The 27,689-nt window shown below is 30.9% G+C and overlaps 1 protein-coding gene across 1 annotated transcript in view; it reads left to right on the forward strand.

Moving 5' to 3' along the window:
• TFPI2 (Tissue factor pathway inhibitor 2) overlaps positions 1–27,689 on the forward strand; it is a 41,366-nt gene that overhangs the window by 3,738 nt on the left and 9,939 nt on the right. Inside the window, exons 3-14 of the mRNA XM_051208878.1 lie at positions 1,639–1,678; positions 5,413–6,068; positions 11,679–11,864; positions 12,333–12,557; positions 13,341–13,679; positions 16,507–16,890; positions 18,820–19,705; positions 21,266–21,502; positions 22,106–22,354; positions 23,291–23,497; positions 24,054–24,371; positions 25,808–26,035. Coding sequence (XP_051074283.1) covers positions 1,639–1,678; positions 5,413–6,068; positions 11,679–11,864; positions 12,333–12,557; positions 13,341–13,679; positions 16,507–16,890; positions 18,820–18,908 — 1,919 coding nt within the window. The 3' untranslated portion in view covers positions 18,909–19,705; positions 21,266–21,502; positions 22,106–22,354; ... (1 more) ...; positions 24,054–24,371; positions 25,808–26,035. The remainder of the gene's footprint in view (positions 1–1,638; positions 1,679–5,412; positions 6,069–11,678; positions 11,865–12,332; positions 12,558–13,340; positions 13,680–16,506; positions 16,891–18,819; positions 19,706–21,265; positions 21,503–22,105; positions 22,355–23,290; positions 23,498–24,053; positions 24,372–25,807; positions 26,036–27,689) is intronic.

Below are 27,689 nucleotides of genomic sequence, written 5' to 3' on the forward strand. Positions count from 1 at the left end.
TTTAAGCCTATCTTTCAAAATAGTAGAACTATTAAAATTCCCAACTTCATTATGTTCAAATGCATGCTGATAAACCTTAAATATGTATATATTATACGGTTAGATTACTGCTTGTAAGTAGTCCTTTGAGCCCAACCATGATCAAACGCAGAAAGCTCTCAGACATCTTCAGCTTGCAATGAGTAATTTTAATGGCCATAAGGTATGGCTGCTAGCAGAGACACATTTCACAGCCAGATTGCAATTGGAACACCACAAAAGAAAACCAAGATCGATATGAAATAATTTCGAAACTATAAGTATATATTTTGTTTAGGGTTGTTTTTAAAGTATCATTACTGGTGAAATCAATGAGAAACTGTCAGATAGAACAAGTTGTTCTAACCTGACTTCTGGTTTGAAACCATAAAGATAGTACATTGTATCCCCTCATTGTTCAGTAAGTCGTAAATGGCTTAGATTTAGAGAAGCCTTACTATTTTCTACCTGCACTATGTGTGATAATGTCTAAGCAATTGGAATTTAGTAAAAATATGATTCCAGATTCGAACAACAGAGCAGCATCTTCCTAGTAAGTCAGGTACTTGAGAGTGTATGATCAAAGAAGTAAGCAATTTATACATTAAACATAATAGATATATCTTGATTACTGCGTTGTGTAATCTATCTTTTAAGAAAACGTACACAAACAGTTAATCTCGGAAGATTAGAACTCTCATAGCTTACTATATTCTTTCAGGTACCATTTGGTTCTTTAACCAGCATTTCACGAATAACCTAGAGGGAGGACCACAGAAAAAGCTTTTGGTCCCCGTAATAGATAATGTGAAAAATCCGACTGTTCTCTTGGTCCTCACTTCTCAAGGTAGCTAGCAATAGTTTGTACTTCTCTGCTGTTGTTACTCAGGACTAAGTCCTTGGCAAATCTACATATATTACCCTCTGATTACATACTTTTAGTTAAACTATGACTAGCAATGGAATTTATAACAGGTGTTTCGTCCTATTTGGGACTCGTCAGATAGGCAAATTGGCTTCCAGCTGTTGATGTTCACAGTGAGATCCGAACATGTCATCTGTTGCTTTAAACATCAACGGATTATCCACTAAGCCATTGAGTCCAGACGAACTTTGACCTGTTTAACAAGTTTTAAGTTATTAGAAGAAATTTTTGTTTTTCTGTTACCGGTATTTGGGACTTCAGTTGGTCAATGTAATAATAACGATCTAAATTCAGAATAAACCTTTCTTACAGTATTATCTGAGCTGCATTTCGTCAATTTTCTCAATTACAAGTAGTTTGTTGCAAATGAAACCAATGTGAACGATTGACTGAGTGTAAATTTATGCATTTGTTTGAAAATATCTGAATACCATCAATATAAGAAACTATCAAATGTTCTAAACTGACCACTTGGTGTTTGAAAATTAAATACTTAAATTGTTGAACTTCAGTTCTCACATCGCCAAATAATAACGGTTCATTTAACTGGTTTGTTAACATAAAAAGTAATTAAGACTTATTTCTTCTATTTAAAAGGATACAGCCTACTATCAAGTATTATATTAAATGATATTGAGAAATATATTTCATCAATATAAAGCAAACTATGTTTAAACTTTTTATTTAAATTTCAGCTGACGAAGAAACTCAGTTAGAACCATTAAACCAAAATCAGTAAGTTATTTAATGGATTATTGTAATTAAATACTTCAGAAAGTGGCATCAATAAGTTGTAGTGAAGATATTCTTCTCAACAATATAATTCACCGATAACCATTCGGTCGTATTTGTAGTTATTTAATATACACGAATCTAATAATAAATAAATAATAGTCATTTCAACCTTGATCAGTATTCAAAAATGATACCTTCATTTTCTCATCTTATATTAGTCCTAGTAATCACCACATTTTGTCTTAGACGTTATCATCACTCATTTGTTTCTTCTTCACTTTTTCCTTTACTTTTACACATTCATCAAGTGGCGAATTATCCTTCACATTAAACTTGATAACCTCGGGTAAAACTGTATAGCTTGAATAAAAAGGACATCATCGTAAGAAAAGTTTTCTTCGTTGAATTATCTTAATTGTTATATGCAAAGATGGATAGTGGCTAGCAGTGGAATCCAGGATGCGCGTTTCGTCCTATTTGGGACTCGTCAGCTGGATGTACATGCACCTCAGAGTTGATGTTTCCTCTAGGGCTCTAACTCAGTACCATTCGCTTCAAAGGACATCGCGTTATCCACTTGGCTGCTGAGTCCTGATAGCTACTTGCTTGTGAAATGGGGTGGAGTTTAAATCCACCTGGTATTGTTTGTTTGAATCTTCACATTGATGTTTAGGACTGCAATTGATCAGTCACTTATTAGCATATGTACATACTGTGCGTACTGTTTCGATATAGCCTTAATTCACAAGCATTATATGCAAATATGGATAGTGGCTAGGATGCGCGTTTCGTCCTATTTACGCACAGTATGCACATATGCCAATATGTGACTGATCAATTACAGTCCTAAACATCAATGTGAAGATTCAAACAAACAATACCAAGTGTATCCTGATTGTTCCCTAATTTTGCAATGGGTTTCTCCCGTTTTTCTAATGATTCTTATTAATGGCTTGTAGTTTATTCCAGAATGATCATTTCATTCTACTTCTTTTGCCTTTGTTTGAGTATTTTCAAACTGTTAAGACAACTCATGTTGTCTACCTTTGTTCATCAGTTTTGGCTCATCGCTAAGAAGATGATCAAGTAAAAAGACAATAATCATATTGGAGACTCAACAATGAAATGTTTTCACGCTCATTATAATTTATATGAATACAGGTGTATGTCAATGTGAATCTTTGTGGAAAATAAATTATTGCCTCCATTAAAAATACTACAACATAAATCCTAATGCAATAACCAGAACTATGAGTAGAGAAAAGTGTGGCAGTTTAGTAAAAATATAATAGTTTCACTTTTGTGTTTCGTCAAAAATCCCAAGAAAATAATTTAAAAGAGGTTGTATTAACAATAAACTGTTATACCATTTTTGCAACCCATTATAGTCAATAATGATCAGTTATGAAGCTTTACCACTGATAAAACTACCCAAGCTCTTATGAGAAGAAAAATTCAACCACTGTTAACTGGAGAGACTACTATGCTAGGAAAATGATATTAAGTTTGGTTTGATTTTCCATTCGACAAGAAAATATAAACATTAGTTGATTTCACTTGATCTTGATTCCAGCTTATAAACTGTCTCTTGAAGGTTAGGAAAACAACATATTGGACACTACTTCAAGCTCGAAAAAACGGTGGCATAAATTATGAAATCATTTAATCAGAATAGAAAATAATAGAATCATTTGATTGAATATATCATAATTTATTGAAATAGTATTAACCACTAAATACATTGAAAAGAAGCGAAACGCTTTCCACCAATCATTCCGTGTAAACGTAAAGCTATACTTACCCAACATATTTCTTTCATATCCAAAGATAAATCTGCGAAATCAAGTGAATGTATTATAATTTAAGAGAAATTTAATGCCATAAACTAAAGTTGTATTTATAAGATGACCTTTGAGATTATATGACACTTCACAACTTAATACTACATTACATACAATCTTCTAGAATTAGTGAAGAACATTATGAATGATTAGCTCTTTTTCACATGCTAAGTTAACTTGGATTATGTTAATTACTGATGAAAGGAAACAGTCAAAATTATTTATTTTTCATTATTCACGTTTATATTTTAGCACCCTAAAGTTTTCAACACAAATCGGATACTTAAATCGTTATTTATTACTCATTATTTATTACTTGAATAAAGTCTTCGGTGGTTAATATAAGATGTTTAAATGTACTCCTAAAACATTTTATATGGGTTTCAAGAGGTGATTTCAAGGACTATATCTAAAGAACAGAGTTTATTAATCACGCATATATGACGTGAGCAAGATTTCTAGTTTGAAATCGTTGTAGTTGATACGCTTAGTATAACAGTCGAGTTCAAAATGTGGATGATATGTACTACTGAGGCAAAAGGTGATGAGTCATTATTTTATAAATAAATAATATCAAGAATCCATTTCAGAGATTTGGAATGTTAGGCTATTCACCATTTTGAAATTATATCAGTAAATGAAGTCAGTATGAAATGAGAAAAGAATTTATTGAAAACATGTTTCTACGAAAATAACTTTTGGTAGCCATCAGAAACTAGGTGATTGATTCATGAAGATTTTCTGAACTTTTTATGACATAAGTAGATTTAGTCTACGAGTGACATACCTATTAGATATACTGATGATGATATACGGGTTTATAAAAAGCATCTGCTTCTATTAACATTACTTTTGCTTTTAATGAAAGAGACTTGAGGTTAGCTGGAGAAAGTGAACTTCATATTCTGTGTTTAGTTATGACAGATATTGTTATATCTAGAAGGTTTTTCTTGATATACCGCATATAACGTGAGCACCAGAACGCCAGGACCCTTCCAAGTTGCAATGAGAAGACGGAAGACTAATCAAAGGAATATTATTCCCAGGCACTGTCAATTATGGTACGAAATTGTCGGGTATTTATAGTTTTTAGTAAGAATAAAATTATCATTACAGTCCACCAATCAGCATACAGAGGGTTATTAGCATTATCCGATCGGGAAGCTACACGTAGGAATTCTAGAACATTCTTCCAAAAGGAATATCTTCGCCTCCTTCTGAGTCTCCTACAGTTTCCTCGAGTTCACCCGCGGTCCGTCGTCACAGATATACTAATGGAATATAAGTTCGATGGAATTTAAACTTTATAATAGTTAATTCCGGAATTTTTCGCTACAAATGAGAGATTCAATGATAAGTTTTAGAAGCTTTTATGAAGTAAGCATGAATAAAATAGAAATATAAGTCTAGTTTACGTTCGAAGTGTGATAACGTTATTTCCCCTTTACAACTCAAAACTAATGGTACTGACGAAATGGTTGTTAAATGTTAGTTTTTGATAATCTGATTCTTGATTTTAATTCAACATTGTCAAACAATTATTGATGAATATGGTGAAACTTAATGAAGCATTACGTATGTTAGTGGATACACCGTACTCTTAACAAAATATGAGTGCCAAAAATACGAAATGGGAATGAATTTAGATTTTTGGATACCGCTATAAGACCAAATTCACTGTCTGATGAGGTTTTTTTCTAATATCCACATTTTTACGAAATCATATAAGGTTACAGATTGGTCATAATGATGAGCTTTGAATCATTTGAAACCTAGATGTAAATCAACTTATCAGCTATGTTTATTATCTGAAGCTAAACACAACTAATAAGTTAAATATATTTCAAGAAATAAAACATTCTTCCAGCATCTATATTTCTCCTCTCTTTACAGGGTTGAGATTCCAACAAACGACTCGAATGATAATGAAGAAATAATTACTGCTCTACACATCAAATCAAGTAACTTTGAAAATGAAAATGAAATCGTTATTACAGAAAGTAGTGAATCACAACCATTACTAAATACGATAACTGAAGAAATCTTATCTTTGGTTACAACGGATAATAATCTAGATGTTTTAAGTCCAAGTACTGATGATCACATACCTTCCAACCACTCTATTGAAACAGATGAAAGTTTTTATACTGAGTTTATGCTAGAATCAAACGATATTGTCGAAATACCTAGTCAGTCGCAAGAGCACGTTGGTGTAACGGAAGAAATTTTAGGAAACAAAAACGAAACTATTCTGGACAAAATTGAGGAACTTGAAGGCACTGATCAAAAATTAAATCAAACAACCATAGTGCCAGAGGTATTCACTAATGAAATGGAAGTTTCAGCGAATACAGATAAATCATCCTCAGAGTTATCCAAACAAGATATCAAAGTTACTGAAATTTTGACTGATAACATCTCTTTAAGCTCATCATTACAAAATGATACCAATACCAGTGCTCATGAGAAGTTATCTGTAGTAAAATTTGTAAGTATCTCCACCAACCGTCAACCGATTGAACGAGCCTACGAAAGAAATGTATTGATAGGTATGTTTGTCCATCTACTTTCTATAAAACTTAATATTTCAGTTATGTTTTCACTGCTTGTTTTACATTGGAAAATTTATTTTACTTTAGAGGAACATAAACGACTACTTATCCAAATATACTTTCAAACATACTGTTAATTAATGGGACTAATTTAATCATAGGTTCTTCGACACATGAATTTCAAGCATTTTTCGGGTAATATTTCAGAACATATCAATAGATTCCGGATTGCGAATTCCAGTCGAGCTGTTGGTTTTATTAATCTGTGGTGGAACTTCTTAGAGCTGATACCTATTCTTCGTACATCACTCGTCCTGATGACCTTTATTAAGTTACTCTCAACGGTGTATAATTTTCAGAAAAAAAATGAAGCGTTAACTACGATTTGTTATTGTACAGCGTAGATCATAAAGCCACATGTACACGAATCGGATAAGAACAGAAATGTGAATGTGAATGAATGAACTTCAGAAGCACATACATGTAGACAAGTAAATAAAACGTCAAATAACCTAAGTAAATAACAATTATGCTAGTAAGAGAAAAATGTATGTAGGCTCTAATACATGATCAAGCATAGGTGCTCATATAAAAATGATGATAAACATACAAAGATATAGACTGATTTTTACTGACTGAATGACACTGTCTGTTAAATAACTTAAATGGTCTTAATAAAGTTAAATGTATGCGGACTCAAGTAAAAGTGAGATTTTATAAGCCTTCGTAAGTTTTCATCCTTACCAAAGCATTTTAAGAAATCTAATGATTCAGATAGTATCTGTCAGTTGACGTTGAACTGTTGAAGAATTACTGGGTCTGGATATTGGGAATGTAACGTCATACCAAATTATACAAAAAGTGATTTTACTATGAACAGTACTACTGCAGATGATGAAAGTCACCCATACATTTAAGCGCTAAACCACACAAATAATTAATAATTGTTTCATTCTATTTTATACTTTCCCAGAGAATTAGAAGATGGACATTTCTAAAGTTCACAGTTCCGGTGCTTATTCACATCTGATCCCATATCTTAACTCCAAGCAATTTAGAACTTCGAAACCAACTGACTAACCCTAATCTAAATATTATCCTCACTTCTTATTCATAACATGTATATTAGAAGGGATTAACAATTATCTTCCCTAAAATTCCCACTTGTATTATAAATGAAGGATTTCATATCATTTTTTAATGCCACTTACTACAATCAAATGCATTTTTCGTCTAAATCTGAAAGTAATTTCTACTAAAAATAAATGAGCGTTTCTATAAATTGTGACTGACTACCTGAAGGATAGACAGATATATAGATGATCCTATCTTCTAGGTTTAAAGTTTTTAACATTAAACATGAAAGTAGATTATTTTAGACTTTCGTGGATATATAACTTGTTTTGCAGATGTCATCATTACGATAGTATGTACTTGCATTAAGTAAATGAATATTATTAATCACTTTTATAGTCTTAAGCTTGTAGTGTAATTAACACTAACACGTTCACCTGTTTTCTAGTATCTATCTATGAAAACTGCTGATATTCTCTTAGTCATTTTGAAGAAAAGAACGAACCATCGTGTTATTTTACCTTTTCTGATTTACTGCAGTAGTATTTTCAAAAACGTTTCAACTGAATAGTTTACAGATTATCATTCTGTAACAATAACGAAACTCTTTCTGTCATAAAATCGTTCTTTTCGATAATAACTTTATAATGTCTTAACGTTGTACTCTTTGACAAAATTAATTTACTGCATATGAGAATAGGTATTTTTGTCCCAGTTATAATTAAACTGGAATAGCTACCATATTCTAACTAATATCATTTAACTTATCGTTTCTCAAGATGAAATTTATTATTATACAAATAGTTTGTAGCCAAAGGGATTGTGATGAGTTAATCAAATAGAGTTAAACATAATCAAGTCATGACTACAGACAAACGTTCATAATTCGCATGACTAGTGTTCACGAAAATCATATTTCATGAAGAACCAAATATCAGTATTTCATAATAACTACATATCATTATATTATGAGTTGCTAACAGTCGATGCTATCCAGTCATCTACATACCATTAAAATGAAATTATTAATTGACCGACCGAATGAAAATTCCGACAATATTTAAATTGAATTCATGATCTTAAAAAAAAGTTAAGTCAGTCATCATACCAATTGTTCTAATTATATAAACTTAATCATGTGTGATGAACTCTACTATCGTTTATTTTGTAAATTTATCGGCTACATAAAATATTCGTACATATAATTAAGGTTAACTATATTCATAGAACTATATGACCTTGTAATACAATACTATTTCCTATTTAATATCAGATGGGGTTTGTGGATATTATAGTAATTTCAATGGTTAAGATCATGAGCCAGTTGAAGCTAGACCACTATGGAAAACCTGGAAGCACTGGACGGCCATTTCGTCCTCTTGTGGGATTAGTTGAAGTTAGACATTAACACTGTTGGATGCCGGCTCAGTGGTCTAGTGGTTAAGTGCTCGCACGCGGAAGCAGTAGGTCCTGGGTTCGAATCCTGCGGGGGGTGAGGTCTTGGATGCGCACTGCTGAGGAGTCCCGCAATAGGACGAAACGGCCATCCAGTGCTTCCAGGTTTTCCATGGTGGTTTGGCTTCAAATGACCCATGATCTTAACCATTGATATTTCCTATTTGTACGAAATATATGTACGAATAATTTTTCACTGATATTACAGGGTTAATTACAGAGTTCAATAAGAAATGTAACAGCAATTAAGAGTTTATGCATTAAATATATACAAATTTTATTTTAAATTAATTTAATTGTCATAAAGTCTTTTTCTATAAAATAAGGTTTCTCATTATTACCTCAATAGTTTTATATTTATGAATAACTTAAACATGCTGTTGTTAACACGTTATAAGCATAAAGTCATAAGCTCAAAAAAATTTGGAATATGATGTCGGAAAAATGAAACTTTCTTATCAGATATCATCTATAGTTGAAAGATATCTATTTATGGACTGTAAATTAGCAGTTAAATGGTATCAAATTGAATCTAAAACTAGAAATAAACCATTTTATTCTCCAAAGTTTTAAAATATCTAAACTGCTAAAATGAGCACACTTTTATATGCTAAGGCCTTTGTTTTCAACCTTCTTATTGGCCTTATGCTTGTGCTCAAAACGGTCATCAAAATGAAACAGCATAAGTTTCATTTTTGAGTTAGAAAATGTTAGCTGTCATAATTAACGCAACTTTAATTCATAATTGTCTGTCAGTTATACAATGTACTTATGCCAACGAAATGTTCAGTTTAAAAAAACAAACAAAAACTAAATTCTATATTACTAATATATTGTCTAATTATGCGTTAAATATTACTTACTCCATAAAGGACTTTATATATTTTGTGTACAAATAACTAGTAAGCTGTAAGTGATCGATCATAATGACGGGACTTAAATGTTCTTCGTAAACCTCATATTTAACTAATTATCATAGATTTATTATTAACATCACCTTTATTAGTTCTGTTTCTAGGAAATATTATCATTCTAGGCTTTTTAATTTGTTCATTCTTAAAATATCTCACAAATCTAACATATTTAATTATTAGATAAGATTTAACTTAATTCATTTCAATTAAAATTAGATTATTTTATAAACAATTAAAAATTTATTAATTTTTCAATATAAATTCTAATTATCATTTTATCAATTAAACATTGTATCCAAGTAATGAAAAATTAACAAACATACAATTGGCTGTATTGATTCGCATACATTTAATGATAGGACTTAGTAACAGTAATAATTAATTAGGATAATAATAATAATAATAATCAATATCATAATCTTTATAAAATAAACCTAATAGTTCTTAGCCAACCATATAATTGGATTAAACTATGAATATAATAAGAATAAAAATGAATAGATTGTATGATATTATATTATTGCATCTTATAAGAATCACATGGTTAATAAATGGTAAACATTATGATTGAGATATTCGATTTGTATGTTTTGTATTAGGTTTGTTTACAATTGTAATTACATTTATCATGATTTATTTAACCAATAGTATCATTATTAATAGTTGATATTCATTATGCCTAATGTCTACTAATCTTGTAATATGACTGAAGTAATGCAGAATTCGACGAAGTATTATATATATATATATGTGCCTACTGAAGGATTTTATTCTAACCTTTGCTTACTCATTAATTATATAATGAGCTCAAAATGAATACCCAGATATGTTAAGAATCATTAAAGAAACTCGAGTTATTTGACTAAATATAAATTAAAGTTGGTGGCGAGTACATGTTTTATATTTATTTGGATTTATTGATATCATAGATTTATAAACTGTAATTAAAGTATCAACATTTTTTGAGAACGTTATAGGTCTAACACATAGGACTGTGCTATTCATAGTTTAGAATATGTATAAATCCAATTTAAAATTGATTGCTGAATACTTTAACCTATCGAATATTAGTTAAAAACTTTTGAAGCATTATTCTCTATAGTATACCTGAATAATTATAAATCGCATAAATATTAAAATCTTTCAAGTTTAAAAATAAATTGAAAACAGTTCATGGATTTTTGCACGAATATAATTGTAAACGGAGGTAAATCTCACTGGTTCATGTTATGAAAGATAGCCGATGAAGTGCTAGACAGTGAAAATAAACAAAATGATGGTCGACATGTAATACACAATTATATGATGTGCCCAACAAATAGCTGATCACGCATTCGAACCATCAATTCAGTTCCTTGAATAAACTGATATTAAAAGTCAAGAAAACTAGACAATAGGATTGGTTTAGTTTTCAAACAGAATTACTCGATTTTACACAAGACATTGGACAGAAAACAGACGTAGTTAGATAAACAATTTCTAAATAAGCGATCGGTGAATATGAGTTTTCTAGATCACACATCCGTCAGTGGAATTACGAACTGGTTACTAATCTTAATTCTCTTTCATCGTGTCAGTTTACACAGGTTCTAATCAGTTTAATCTGAGAAAAAAATTAGTAAATTTAGCTTTCACACAATGCATCTCGCTTAAATCCAGTTAGACGAGACTGTTTTCTGTTATTCGGTTAATCCTCCTATTTCTTATTGATAAACTAAAAATACTGATTGTACACTAATGTTTGAATTATAAGGTTGTTTGTCATTATCTCCATATGATCCAATGAGATTTATAAGCTACATAGAGAATAAATTCTCTTGTTTAAAGGTATTAAGTTACAGCAGACTATTTAAAACTAACTACATTCAATCATAATATCATGGTCAAAATATTCTTTCAGTTATTAATGAATTTACTCAGTAACTAGTTAATAACCTGTCAAATTTTGATCTTTTTTACTAGTGACTACAGTTATAAGACTCAGATTACCCCGAAAAACATAGATGTATAATTGTCAAATGAAGAATCAATATAATTAACTAAATGAGTTATAAATGCCTGACCTACTCGTCCAATATTTAGTAGTATAAATGTTTTGATCAAAAGTTGTTGCCATTCTGTTGAATTCTATTGTCACATTGTTAATTATTTTCTTTGTTTATAGAGAAATGTTATCAATATCCAAGAATAAAAAATTGTGCTAAACTAACAGATATGGAAATAAAACATCAAGGTGGTTGGTATTACAATCCAACTGAAATGCAATGTCAATATACATCTGATTGTATTATAAATGATAATTATTTCAAAACTAAAAATGAATGCGCTGAAACATGTGAATACTGGAGAGGTATAACTTGGTATATTTAGTTTCTTTTTCCATGATCATATGAAACAGATGCAAATAAATTATAGATAATGTCTTAGAAATTACAGATATCAAGATGCAATAAATTATTATAAAAGAATAGGGATTTATAGATTTTCAATGATATGGTTCATCTGAATATTCAACACAAATGATAATTTCTATCAACTGGATTTTATCATCAATAACCAGACATGCTTAATAAGCTAATAACCATTTTGTTTTCTAATAATTTACTTCATAGCATAGAATGAACGTTAACCTTGTGATAATAATAAACGTCAGTAATTGAAATTGAAAGCAACTGAGATAAGTTCTGGTGGGGTTTATATATATATATATATATATATATATATATATATATATATATATATATGTATATAGACTCCCAGTCATTATAAAGAGCCTATGATAAATGATTATTGTGGAAGTATTTTCTTAATGATATAGGTACTGCTCGATGTCTAGCTCCACCTCAAGCTGGTCATTTTCATTGTTCCGCTGTGAATACGGAAAAGACTATACGACCAATTCTAATGGTTTATTTCGATAAAGTCTCTGGAAAATGTCGCTGGTTTACCTATTATGGATGCGGAGGCAGTGCAAACCGTTTTACATCTATAACAGAATGTGAAGATACTTGTGGAAATAAGATTGCAGATAAAATTGTACTTGGTAAGTTGATATCAGTTAACTTGTGTTTTTAAATAGTTTCATCAAATTTTGTGGAATATATTTTGTAGATGAATAAAGCATTATTAGAATTATTGTAGTTCGAACGTTATAACGCGAACATACAGCTTATAGAAAAAAGATTATTATGATAATAATGTAAGTCTTAAAGACCTCAAGCTTTGTGATATACTGGTATCTTGAAATCATAGTTCACTTTGTTTCACTCAGTAATTTTGAAAGCTGAATTAAGCCCTTATATGCTTGTTCAAAAGTAATATGTGTTCACTTATCATTTATACATGGATTCTCCAGAAATTCAGTATTTGATGTAAAATTACTTACTTTTAAGGGGAACTTTTCAGTCATATTTGATAATTCATAATATAACACGTCAAATATTTAGATGTATCCGTCATACTAAGTTGTAAGATGGTCAAAGATAGATAAATTTCTTCGAAAATGAAGACTTGTATCATATTTACTTGTTTAAGAGAAATTTTAGTAAGGTTATGTTCAAATGGCATGGATTAGTTCTCTCATTCATTATTTTAACTTATTCTTTATCAATTTCTTGAGCAGAAATGTAGCTCTTTTCGTGAACTTACATAGACTAGTGAACCATCGAAAACCAAGAAATCACTAAATATCTATTTTCTTCTAGTTTGAGACTCCACAGGAGAGAGCACTTTCGATCACGTCAACAAGCGCTTCACCCTTTAACAACGGATTTGGAATAAGACAGTTCATATTTTTATGTTTATTCTGATCACTTTTTGTTTTCAGTGGCCAATCAGCTTTGTCAAGTGGCTCCAACAACCCAGTTATTTCCACAATGGTCAAGAATAGAAATGGATACATGGAGTGAAATAGGCCAAGATGGTCAATTTTTTTCTAAAGAAACATCTGAACCGATTCTATTTGACAATCTTACCTATATTGACGCTATGCGCATTGAACCGGAATGCTCAAATGTCGGTCAGCATGAATCACGTTGGTATCTTGATGTTGAAACAAATCAGTGTCAGGAATTTGCATATTCTCACTGTGGTGGGTCTTCAAATAACTTTTTAACACGAGCTGATTGTGAACAATTTTGTGGGGCTGCAAAACCTGATATATCAAGTAAGTGAACCAATAACATTGTGGTGGCCGGTATTCGATATAATCCTTAAACTTCGTATACAGTTCGTCTTGATAATCGTCCTATACAACGCCCCAACTGTATATTAATCAGAAGGCGAATACGAAGTGTTGGTTCCGTTTATTATGGGACCACACACAGATATCCAAAATTACAGATGCGTTAAACAAGCACAGAAGAGTTGTGCCGAAAGGCAAGCGAGCAAGCGAGTGAGTCAGCAAATATGAGTACGAGTAAGCGAGATAGACCAATGAACATGAATAACATGGACATATATATACATAGCGAAATGAATGAATCATCGAATCAATTAAGCGGTTAGTAGAAGGCTAGCAGCGTGAATAAATGCATGGGCGGTAAGAAATGCTCAAGCATACATGTTCATACATTTGCAACAATAATAAAGATACAATGATACAGATACGTTGTTGTTATTGTTGTACGGATGACTCAATTCGTTAGTAAGTTAACGAAATAACTTAATCGAATTAATTGTGGACAAACTCAATTTCACGTGAGCTGTTATAACATCTTTAGATTAAAGGCGGTATCTGGGACTGTTATAATTTCATTTAATTATGTATCTCTTAGTTCAAAAATTTACTTACTGCTACCCCTCGTAAAGCATAAGTCGCCAAACGGCCATCTCCAACCTACCATATACTGGGCTCTTGTTCTCAGACGTTGCCAAGTACCATTCATTCTTCTGATGTCTGTCCCCAATTCCCTATGTAATGTGTTTTTCGATCTACCTCTTTTCGTTTTACTTTGAAGATCTGAAGTTGAGGCTTACCTCGTGATGGAGTTTAATGACGTTCACCTTCAGCATCTTTTTTAATTTCCTACTCAGCCGAAAGTTGGTTTATTCTCTGCCATAGTACGTTTTTGCTGATGGTTTCAGGAAAACGTGTCAAGAGTATCTTGCATAGATAGCTGTTTGTAAACACCTATACCGTTTTGGTCATGGTTGCATTAGTTGTACATGTTTTAACTCCGTACAACAAAACTGTCTTGAGGTATTTTTAGCAGAGTTTCTTTCTGTTGGATGGAATTACTAGCCCCTCCTCCAACCCTTCTCTTTTTATTGGGCTTGAGACCAGCAGTAAACCTAGAAAACCTCCATGAATAGTTTCGTTAAAAACTCGATAAACATTAAATTAAAGGCTGCTTAATACTAATGAGACTGATTAACAATATATTAAGGGGGTTACTACGATTACAGATTCGTCATTTAATATTGGTTAGGAAAGTAATGAATAATAAATTAGGAATCTCTTATCGTAGTAAACCCCTTGATATTTTGTTTACGAATAACTCATTACTATTAGACATCCTATTCTTGCACTTAGTTTAAACAAGAAAATGAATGTCTTTGTTATAAATAAGAGAGAACAATTTGTTTGTATCGCACTGATACCAGTTTATTTATATTCAAAAAGTGTCCAATTGGTTAAATACTGACTAAAACTGTGAAGCAGTTTCAACGTTTACAGTTATCAATCTGAGTAAATAAATAAATTATAAAACAACATTGTGATAAGATCTTGGTAACACAGATATCCTGTGATAATGATTTTAAATATGATTATGAGCTATATGATGTTACCAGTATTCATAGCATATCGTGATACATGTATCACTTTTTATTAGTGAGATAAAAGGTTATAGGAAAGTTCAATTTACTTATATAATCAATTTTCTGTGTTCATTTATGTAAAAGCGTAGATTTGAATATGTATTATTTGAAAGACTATTACATAATGTATAAGTTGCAGCATTTGTCACTAGCAATAGGAAATATATCAAATGTATATGATCGTCTAAAGTATGTTTTTGTAAATGACAACAATGTTTGAAATTAGTACTTAACAAATCGTTTTGTTAGTGTCAGAAGGGGTTTTGTGGAGATTGTAGTAATTCCAATAGTTGAGATCATGAATCAATTGAAGCTAGACTACCATTACAAACCTGGAAGCACTGGACGGCCGTTTCGTCCAATTGTGGGACTCTTTAGTAGTGCTCATCCACAACCCCACCTCGCGGGGTTCGAACCCGGATCAGTGGTCTAGTGGTTAAGCGTTCGCGCACGAGACCGGTAGGTCCTGGGTTCGAATCTCCCGAGGCGAGGTCGTGGATGCCTACTACTGTGGAGTCCCACAGTAGGACGAAAAGGCCGTCCAGGGCTTCCAGGTTTCCCATGGTGGTCTAGATTCAATTGACTCATGATCTCAATTATTGAAATCGTTTGTTATTTATTTATTACAGAAAAACAGTTTAAGATAGGCTTTTTACGCTTAATAATGCCTATGTAAACTATCGGTACTCATCTAAATTAGATAAAGATTGAATTAATAATCTTCATGTATATAATGTACAAATCTTCTTGGAGAACATTATTTAATCTAAAACCCGATTTATGCCGTTGATCTTTTATATATAGTAGTATCATAGGTTTATTTTCAAGCTCAGTATGATGCTCTGTGGATTTTTGAATTTATTTCAAAAATTGATTTTTCCTCAGCCTTCAATTATTTCGTTCGTCTCGTATTATGAACTCGATATATTATAACTTTTTGCATATGCCTTACATTAATAGTATGATTTAATTTAGAAGTACGATAAACGAAACATTCTAAAATGCCATATCTATTCATTTGTACCGTATTTATTGGAAAAACATTACTGTTACATGTGTAAGGCTCATGTTTTAATAAATTTTGGTTAATTTAACTTTTTCATAGTGATTATTTCGACGAAAAAAAACCTGAAAAAATAAAAATAAAAACAAAATTTCTTATTATTTAATAGCTATCTGTAAATTGAAACCTTCATTTGGCGAATGTACCGGATACAAAACTATGTGGTATTATGATCCTAATTGGGTAATGAATATGGATGGACAAGATCATTACTTAATTGGTGGCTGTAGACAGTTCAATTATTCTGGTTGTGGCGGAAATAGTAATCGATTTCCAACTCAAGCTGCATGTGAATTGACATGTCAATTTAATACAAAGGTTGAACTACAAATTAATATTGATCCTGTGGAACAACTGGGTAATGTAACGACACAATCTGAACCTAATCGAAATAACGATAATAATCAGCCAACGATAGTAATCACTGAATCAAACAAAACTATACATAATAATTTGGTCAAAAATATGATAAAGTTAACTTTAATGAATATCGGTAGGTGTTTATCAATTTACACTTCTAATTATGTTACGTTTCAAATGATTATTCATTTATCCGTTTGTTCAGCATTATCACTAGATGGTCATAGACTATAACATAAAATATGGATTAGATAAAACTATTCACTTTATTAAACGAAAGCTGTCCCCTCAAAAAGACAAAACATCCATTTGTAATTTTATCATTATTAATAATGGCTTTATACCTTTGGTACAGTACAGATTTCTCAACACAAAGTATTTCAACAAGTTTCTTTTACAGAAAAAGAAAAAAAGTGAAACTAATAACTGCCTATATATAACTTAAGTAGATAAACTACTTAGGACATAATGAAATGCCTTCTTGGGAATTGAATCTGTATAACTTTTTTCAATTAGAAACATGTTTCAGAATACAAGTTATTGACTAGGTCAATTCTAACAACCTGTTTGTCACATAGCATATTTGCTAGACAAGGCATTGTGGAGCTTTTATACCTTTGATTTCATACATCGATTTGGATGTATTGACGTCTTGTTCTGCCAGAAGACATACGAAGGGAAAGATATGACTGAAATGGATGGTCAGTATTTGATAAGATAACACCTGTCAGGAGGTCGCAAGATTTTAGATGTCTATCTACAAACATATCAGTAATGACCTTAAAAAAATTTACCAAACACCTTGCTAACTGCCTTCAGCACTCTTCGCAATACAGCATACTCTTTTCTCTAAAGTTCGGGAAAGATTGATGAAGAAAAGTAAAGAATATGCAAGAATTGACAAATCGTAAGCGTAAATGTGGAGTAATGACAAAAGCATGCAGCCTCTTTATGTAGTAAGTCAGTCGGAAAACTTTCTTTAATAACGGTGAAACATGAGAAGACTGAGAAAGATCTGAGGAAAAATTTACACCAAGATAAATGACATTTTACACTAGGTTTATCAAAGAATTTCCGACTGTACAAGTTTTATGGGATTCTAACAAGGTGTTTTGGTGCTGTCCATGTCTCAGGCTAAAGTTAACAGTTCAATATTTAACAACAGACCACCATTCAATACGAGACAAGAACTCATCCAATTCAAGGGGATTTAAATAATTTGCCTAGCTGTAATCTAAAGGGATTGGTGACTTGATACATTTAAACTATTCTCATCAATAACTGATACTACAAAAGTTGAGATGAAATGCATTATATTTCCAGCGAAAAGTTATTTTAATTAATTCAGTTATATTATCATATTAAGGGTATTTGTAATAATATGTTAGAAGATATGAGGCGACATGAAGAACAATATATCCAATGGGTTTATATGAAAATAAAATTTATAACAGATGAAAATATAAGTACTATTACTGAACACAAAACTCAAATTTTACTCTGTATGTAAATAAAATAGCTCAGTAGTAGAAGCTCCATCAGCTTGAATATGTCTGTGACACGTTCAAAGTAAATTAGATAATCTATTGTATGTGATTACCGTAAATGTTTTTGACAGATCAAACCTTATAGCATTTGCTACCAAAGTAAAACCGGTCAATTTTTCTTTCTAGCAAATGTAAATTACAATATTCAGTTGATGTGTTAAATAAAGTACTGGTTGTAAGCAATAAAAGTTTCTAAGATATTGAATTAGAAAATACTTTGCACAATAAATGAAGAGAATAAATATTTGCCAAAGAAAATGTTTCAAAAAGTGACAAAGATTAACAAAGGACTAAGCGCTATAAAATATTAGAGATGATAAACGAAATGTTTAAAAGCAAATTACTCCATAGAATGACAAACGCTAATTCTTTTTAACTTGGAAAAGCCACTAATTCCTGTAAATAGACAATTACTACAAATAAGTAGAAACATTCAGAAGATTTGTTTAATGTGAAACTGTGCATATGAAAAATGTATAAAAACATTTATAGATGAGACGTGTATTATTTTTTAGTAACAATGTGGCGTGTGCTACTGATGTCGACAGATATAAGTAGTATGTACCACCAGTCGAAGGTGAAATACCTGGAGGCAGAAGGTTAAGAAGATCGAAGAAAGGAGAGCGAGAATAGAGAATGATTACTATAGAAACGAAGGGACAATCAAGTCTGAGACGATTGATTGGCATTTTGCAAATGAACTATTTATTATATGGTTCTAAGATTTTAATAAAACGTGTAATTTTGTGTTCAAATACATTCGACTGCCCCCACTTGTGTTCTCATTCACTATAACAGATTTTCAGAAATTCGGACGAATTATAATTTTTGGCGCTTAGTCATTTAGGTTAAGAGATACAAGGTATATTTTAACCTGTTGTCTGCAGTACTCACTTTTTCACAAAGCTTTCAGTTCAGTGAAATAAGTCTCAGTAATTTCACATTTTAGAAACTGTTATGTGACACTCGGATTTTCACTTCTACATGAATGGGATGCTAATTTACCTTAGATGAATATCTGCACTAGATTTCCTCCCAGTGTTTATTCTATAGGACTTCAACACAACTCAGATGAAGAACATGTGACTAGTCTGTTTAGAACGTCAATATATTTCCACACCAAGAACCAACAATACGACACAATCCAAGAATAATCAATAATAATAAGGATAGGAGAATATATAACTCATATAAAGCCTGTTAGATCACCTACATGTCTGACTAAGCAAACAGCCAATCATTATCACCCTCGCCCACAGATCAGAAATATGTATAAATAGCATTATCAACTGTTCATGAATAGAATTTATCGTATACGTAGTAATCGTGAATCATTGGCTATGATTTACTATCCCATCCATTTAGTGATTTTGTGACTGGCTAATGTTAGTAGTTTTTCAGGTATAGATTTAAAAACTGGGTCTATATCTGTCTGTTAGCTCATTCTTAGATGATCAAATTTTATGTATAGTGATATTATTAAATATTCAAAGAATTTCTTCAATCCAGAATTTCTGATCTTCCAGTTGAATTATTGTCTACTAGTTTCTATGTGCATTAATGCTGAATTTGTGTCTCAGTATCGTTTAACTATTATTTTGTGTAAAATAATTAAATACAGTTAGGATGACTGTTTTGTTGTGTTTAACGTTAAAAACCGAACTACTTCTATTAACCAACAACTTTCATTCTTAAACTTTCCTATTGATGACGGAAGCAATAGACAGAAACGTTGTTTTCCTTAAAACGTGACGTTATTTAAAACATTGTCAAGTAATCTATAACTGTTTTTCAGTTAACGTTTTATGTGGGCTAAATTTGACAGTGTTGCCTACATATTTTATGTTCGAAATAATTGTTTACAACTTTGAAATCGTTTGTTCATCCCTTAAAAGGAAATTGCATTACAATCAGAATAACTAATAGATGATAACTTATATGATAGTAACTTCTTTGTCTAGGTTGAAAATTATTGCTAAACAATAAGAATTTAGTATCAGAAGGGGTTTTGTGGATATTATATTAATTTTAATAGTTGAGATCATGAGTCACTTAAAACAATGGTGGATGTGTCGCTCGATTTCGTTGATTAGTTGAAGTTAGACATTAACACCGTTGGATGCCGGCTCAGTGGTCTAGAGGTTAAGCATTCGCGTACGAGACCGGTAGGTTCTATGTTGATGCGCACTGCTAAGGAGTCCCACAACAAGACGAAACGACCGTCTAGTACTTCCAGGTTTTCCATGGTGGTCTAGCTTCAATTGACTCATGATCTTAACTAATAAATTAAGAATTTAATATAATTTATTTTATTTTTCATCATAACTTACACTGAGATCTAGCTATGTTTCAATAGTATCATAACCACTTCAATTGATCATGTATTGTTAAATTGACTGTTTATGCAAAAACTGACTAATAAAATATTAGATAAATGTATAATTTAATCTAATAACATTTAAATGTACACAAAATTATTTCATTTCTATACTCAAATCAGTATATTGTTATGTATTATGGAAATTTTTCGCATATTTCCAAGCTATACATTTTGTTGTACAAACAGTTTCTTTCATCATTTGAAGATCAGAAAGCATTTTTAAAAAAAAGTTGATTGTAAACAGAACATGGATACTTGTTGAAACATAAGTCTAAGTTAGTTTTTATCAAGAATCTCTTTAAATCGTCAGAATGACAGTCAGCTAACAAGTGTAATAATAAAAGTGAACTCAAATGGTAAATCTTTTTATCCAAGTTTCAGCTAAAAGATAAATTCATCAGTTTGTAACCAATGTTTTTGAATTAACAAATGATGTTTTCCATAGTAGGAGATTTGTAGCTCAAGTGGATGATTTTGATGGAGTTTTGTTCACTGAGCTGGTTGAAGTAAATATTTTTACTCCAGATTATTTGCAGTATTTAATATTGATAAAAACTAATCTATCTTTTCACATTAATTAGATCTTGAACCCTGTCGGCGACAACCTGTTTTTGGCTTTTGCCGACCATTAAATTGCTCTGAAGAACATCGACGAAATCAGACATGCCACTTTTTAAACTTCCAAAGATGGTTTTTTAATGCTCATACTAGTAATTGTGAAGCATACAGTTACAGTGGATGTGGTGCTTCAGAAAATACATTTGACGATGCTCAAGCTTGTCAGGCGGCATGTAAAGCTAGAATTGTCAGGCCTGATAGTAAGTTCCGTTATATTTTTAGTACAAAAATTAGTCTAATCACGATTATCCCATAAGTTAATTTTCGGTATAATAAACTGCTGTCATTATAAACAATAATGATACCAACAGTATTATTTCATCTAAATAAATAAGGCTAAGGGAACAAATAAAAACTAAGAATAAGATTTAATAACATAGTATATGACAGACGAAAATAAAAGCCGATGTTTTCAGGTCATTAGGATCAATTTTAAACTAGATTATTTAACGTCGGCAACTATATAACATCTAAACAGTCCAGCTCAATAAGAGGGACTGTTTACTATAAAACTAGTTTTTGATAAAAAGAATAAAGGAAATATTTCAACTAGATGCACATCTAAGACGAATTTTGATAAAATCAGTCGTAGTGGATCACTGTAGTTAGTTGCCACAAATGATAGCTCATCATTAGTTTACACTTAATCACGAACATCAAAATATGTCTCTTTCAACTCCTTGATATACTTGTTAATAAATATTTCTTTTCCATTATTAGTATAGATTTAATTAACGTTACAATCGTATTTAATGACTTAGAATAATTTCTATTTGCTATGTTCTATATAATTCAATATTTAGGGGATCAACGTTGCGATTCAAACCCACATATCAAAAAATGTTACACACTATCAGTAAGTGGTAATCAACAGGATGTATCAAGTGAAAAAGATGTCATTGCATTTCATTTTAGTGTGTCCAGTGCTACATGTAAAGCATTTCATTTAAATACAAAACGACCTGGTTGTAGTATGGAACAATACTTTCCAAATGGTTACGATTGTTTACGAGAATGTGTCAAATCTTCACCAAATGAAAAACATTTACAAAGTAAGTTTTATTTATTACTGTATTAAAAAAACCACATAAAATAGCAAAAAAACTTACCAATGGTTACTAATTTCTATCCATATAGTAGCAACGCTACTTCGTTTAATTTAAAGTAGATTGATTATAAGTAAATAAAAAATGTTATCAAAAGAGAAGTACGATTACCTGATAACTCTTTTAAATATTGTTTAGCATAATTTTGATTCAAAATCAAATATATATATCTGAAATTCACATTCAATCCACATCTGACACTAATGATTCGATAAAAGCTTTCTTTCTCAAGCCATTCGTAGATCGCACAACATAAAAAGAAAGTTCATAGACAAATTAGTAGATAAAAAAAATTATATCCAGCGTAAAAATGAAGTTTCTTGAACTGAGATGTTGAAACATTTCAGAGTAAGGCATTAACATTTTGAAATGAACAAATTATTCAATAGTATCTAATAGAATCAGTGTACATTCAAATGTTCTTTTGAAAGCCTACTGATATTGCTGATTGATTTCCAATATTTCCTCGATAGATATCTGAGCTAACAAGGATTAAGTGAGAGTAGCTCAATCAATTCCGAACTGAGCACACAATCCATATTTTTAGAGTTAATACTTTACGTAGTTGATATTTGCAATTTTTTTGTTGGTGCATAAGACGAAGAGAAAATGTAATCCAGATGATATGTCACATTCATAATTAAAGTATGAAACTCTAGCTAGCTAAATAATTCATACTGTCTAGTGGTTAACACTAACATAAGAATAAAGTCCTGAGTTTGTGTTCCAGTCTTCAGATTCAGAAGACATGAAGGACAGTTAACTAAAGCAAAAATAAGTTTAAAAAATTTTCTATCAAGTAATATTATATTACTCATTATAGCAATGTATAACAATTTGTTGCTCAAGTTCTGTTTTCTCAAATTTTCTCGCCTATTTAAGATCGCTGTTTTGCTCGGAAAACTCATGTCATGTGGAACTGCACAGATCAAAGTATTAAAACTTATCGTTGGTCATATCTACCTGAAATTAACCAATGTGTACGTTTTTCTGAATGTACAAATCCCGATCAAATAATTGAACAACCTGGAAATAATTTCGCTTCAAGAAGTGAATGTGAAACTACTTGTATGGCATCTAGTTTTGAAGGTCAGTTGATATTCAAATAAATAAGGTTAAATAAAAGTGTGATAAATGAAGATAAATTATGATCATTTGTTAAGGGTAACCGATTTCCAAGTGTATACGAAATTACCGAGTTGATAGAAAGTCTCGGTAGTCTTGAAGTAACTAGGAAATCAACTCAGTCACAAGAAACCAAAATCCTACGACATTTAAAAACCTTATTTCTAAATATTATCCAAAATTATTCAACATGACTAAGAACAAAAGGATTTTTATCAAAACTGAAAGTCACAAGATCCCGTGAACTCATAGACATAAACTCTGTTGACTTTCTTGAAATATAATACTAATTTCAATGAATTTAGGATATTCACGGTTTCTGAGTAAGTCATTTCTCGATTCATAATATTTTCATATTTAAATGTTCTTTTAGATAATCATGATGACTGCACTACTATAAGTAGTAGGATATTGACTTTCAAATACAAAGTACAGCATTTATAAATCTATATACGTTATAAATTGATGTTTTTTAAAGAAACGAGTACATGTGGTTAACATATTATCTTTATTCATGTAGAAGTTTGTCAACTTCCAAAAGATCCTGGTCCATGTACAAGTTTTCAAACTCGTTATTTTTATGACAGCAATACATCAAAATGTCGAGTATTTTTATACGGAGGTTGTTTAGGCAACTTTAATCGATTTCTTTCGCGAAAAGAATGTGAACTAGCATGTTCTCAATTTTCAACACATATTTTAAGTACATCAAATCATACGAAATCACAACAAAGTTTAGTGGAAGAAACATTAGTTGATTATGATGAATCTCCACCGTTAAGTGCACAGGTATTTGAGAAGATGAAACAAATTACACAACATCATGCAGATCGTTATCGTAAGTTATTTTATGAAATTTCATGTTTACTAAATAATTCTAAGTATGTTGTGTAGTCATTGTGATAATACTTTGAAATCAAAACATAAATCTCAGTAAAGTCACCAGATTATTGTTTTGGATACTATAAAATATATTGAAAATAGAAAAGACATTCATACCATGTGATGGTTCCAAACCATGCAGTCTATTGAATTTAGACAAAACTACTTCATTATCAAACTTATAAACTATCCATCTAGACATTTTGACTCAGAAAAATGGCAATTATTTCTTATTCTATGTTGATTTATTTGTATCATATTTACCTACCAATATGATGGCCCTATTCAATGATGATAAGAGAATCAAGTGATACTCAAACTCTGAATCATTTAATCCAACCCTTCTTGTCCTTCAGAAGGTCCCCTTGAAAGTATTCGTCAGAATACACCAGTTAATATTGGGACAGTTGCTGTTAAGAAATTAAAGAAAAGCTAGCAAGGTTTTAAATCTAATTATTTTGTATCATGCGATTTTGTGAAATTCATTTTAAAATTTTGAATTATCATAACTCTTTCTATCCATCATCTTGGGCCATATTCCTCATCAATAACCTGACTTTCTGTACCTCTGTGATTAAAAAGGTTGTTAAACAGCAAACAATAACGAGCTTAACTCCTATTTCTTATATGAATCTGATTCCAGCAACATTCGCCCAAAAGGATAAGAAACATATGTATCTTCATAAGCAGAGATGAGTGATCGCTAGCAGTGAGATCCAGGACGTACGTTTTGTCCTAGGTGGGACTCTCCAGCGGAATGTACCGGCATCCCAGAGTTGGTGTTTACTCATGGACTCGAACCAAGTACCGTTCGATTCAATTCTGAGTTAAAGACTTTTGATAATACTACTGTCGGTCAAATAAATTCTCAATCTGTAAGGTAACTATGACTGACCAAAAATACTGTTAACCAGAATAAACAAATAACTACGAAGATGACAACTTATCAAAGCGTATTACGTACTGCATTTTTCAAGAATCTTATGTAATATTCGATCATTTTAGGATAATTAAAACCTGATATCTTTTATCACTGAATTACTATTAAGGAAATATTTATTGATGTTTCTGAAAATTAACAGAAAGATCTAATTAGACCAAAATCTTATTTTACCCATCGCCCCCCCCTCAGTTAGAAAAAAATAGCAAAAATAGAGTAATCGAACAAGGAAACTTTTAATAGAATGAACAGATATTAACGGTATCATTTAAATTGTAATACACCATTAGGATTTTTATGTAAAGTTTCGAATAATTATATTCTTATCAGACTTCTATTTAACGGTACCTCATATCTTTCAGTGCAAACTGGAATAGTGAATTGTCAAAACTTATAAACAGTTGATTTAATCAACGGTTAATTGTGTTTATTAATTATGTATGCATATTTAGCTTGGGATATTTGTTTGGATAGTCATAGTTATGGTACATGTTCACTATCCGGTGGTCAATATCAAACAACAAGTGAATACCCTTATGTACCATTAACTCGTTATTATTATGATCGTCGTTTGGGTCACTGTCAACCTTATACATATACCGGTTGTGGTGCCCGTGGAAATCATTTTGACACATTAGAAAAATGTCAAACAGTGTGCGAGAATCGTTTGAAAAATCCAAGTTAGTTATAAATTATATTCATTTGTTTTGTTTATCAACAGTTTTCTTAGGTGTTAACAATCACATCCATCTATGTTAATATAAATCAATTTTATTATTAATCTAAGGACGTTAATGATTGAGCAATCGCTTTCCGATTAGCCGTTAACAAATAGACTATAATTTAGCAAAACGTGAACTTTAACTTTTTAAGTAAACTGACAGCTTCACGAAGCAAAGGGTTAATGTAACTTTTATGAAGAAATGGCGGCAAAAAGTCATGTATTAGTTTTTCATGAATATACTAAACGTTGCTAGCTTCTAGAAACGATCTCTTTTTCGAAGCTATGGAACAAGCAGTAATTAATCTTAAGGTTTACTTCTGAATCACCTATGACAGAAAAATGCACCCCATTCTCTTCAAATCTAATACTGATTCGGTTATTTATTAGCCTTCATACATCACAATTTAACTGAAAGTAGTTTAGTTCAACCAAGGTAAATGTTTCTATTCAATCATCTTTTAAAAGTAAGAGTTATAGGCGTTTTTCAACAATAACGCATAAATTTAGACTAAACAGATTTACAGTATACCTAGTTCATCAATGGTTCATTAATTGATATTGTTAAGTGATGAAAACTATCAGCAAACAGTTACTGTCTACTTATTTTTCAACTTAAGAATCACCATGTTTTGAACAGTGAATAGCACAGAAATTGATATCTCGAAATTTCCTTGGAGGTCTTAACTTTAGGGAATGACCAAATTACAAATAAAGCAGCAATTCACTAATGATCTTCCATGGTGATTAGATCATATAAAAACCCAACCAAATTTTAAGACGTAAAGTACTGAATTTATACTTGCCTTTTAATATTGATGTTTTGGGTTAGATTTTGTTTAGGGTCATTCACACCCACTTCTATCTGTAAATTTATCTATTTCATGATTACTTTTCATCTCGGTTTTTAAGTTTGTTTAGTTTTTTTAGTTAACACCAATAAAGCTACAAATTTCATAGTGAATCATAAATACTAACAGTTCCTAAAGGATAATGAATAAATAAGAATATACAGCTTAAGTAAATGATTTTAAATAAGAAGTTACTTTGCACAATCCATTTGATTTATGACTATCTATTTGAAAAAAAACTTATTACTACCTTTTCTTCTTTTTCTTCCATTTATTACTATTATTAATACTATATACATCGTTACTAGAACCTTACTACGGGTTACTAAGTCAGGACGATGGGTTACATTCTGATTATAAGTAAAAGAATGATGATTATATGAATGTTTTGTATTAAGTTTCCCTATACCAAAATCGAAACAATAAATTTATGTGTAATGACGGTTATCTTAACTTTGTACTATATATTTAATATATTTGATCTGAAATATAGACTTTCCAATTGCATTTCATGTAATGATTGTAGTTTTACGGTTATTTAATAAGTCACTTAGATTACTTTAAGTTAACTATAAATATATAGTTTATAAGAATAGCTAATAAAGTTATTATATGTGAAAATTTTATTTGAAATAATCTCAGCGATTGAAATTTAAAATAGTTCTAACGTTTCGACCAGGATTATTATCCTGAAGAAGTTTAGACAAGTTTGCTGGACGAAACGTTGGAATTATTTTAAAATTCAATCGTTGAGATTAGTTC

The sequence above is a fragment of the Schistosoma haematobium genome, chromosome 1 (assembly GCF_000699445.3).
Source record: "Schistosoma haematobium chromosome 1, whole genome shotgun sequence".
NCBI classification, from domain to species: Eukaryota; Metazoa; Platyhelminthes; class Trematoda; order Strigeidida; family Schistosomatidae; genus Schistosoma; species Schistosoma haematobium.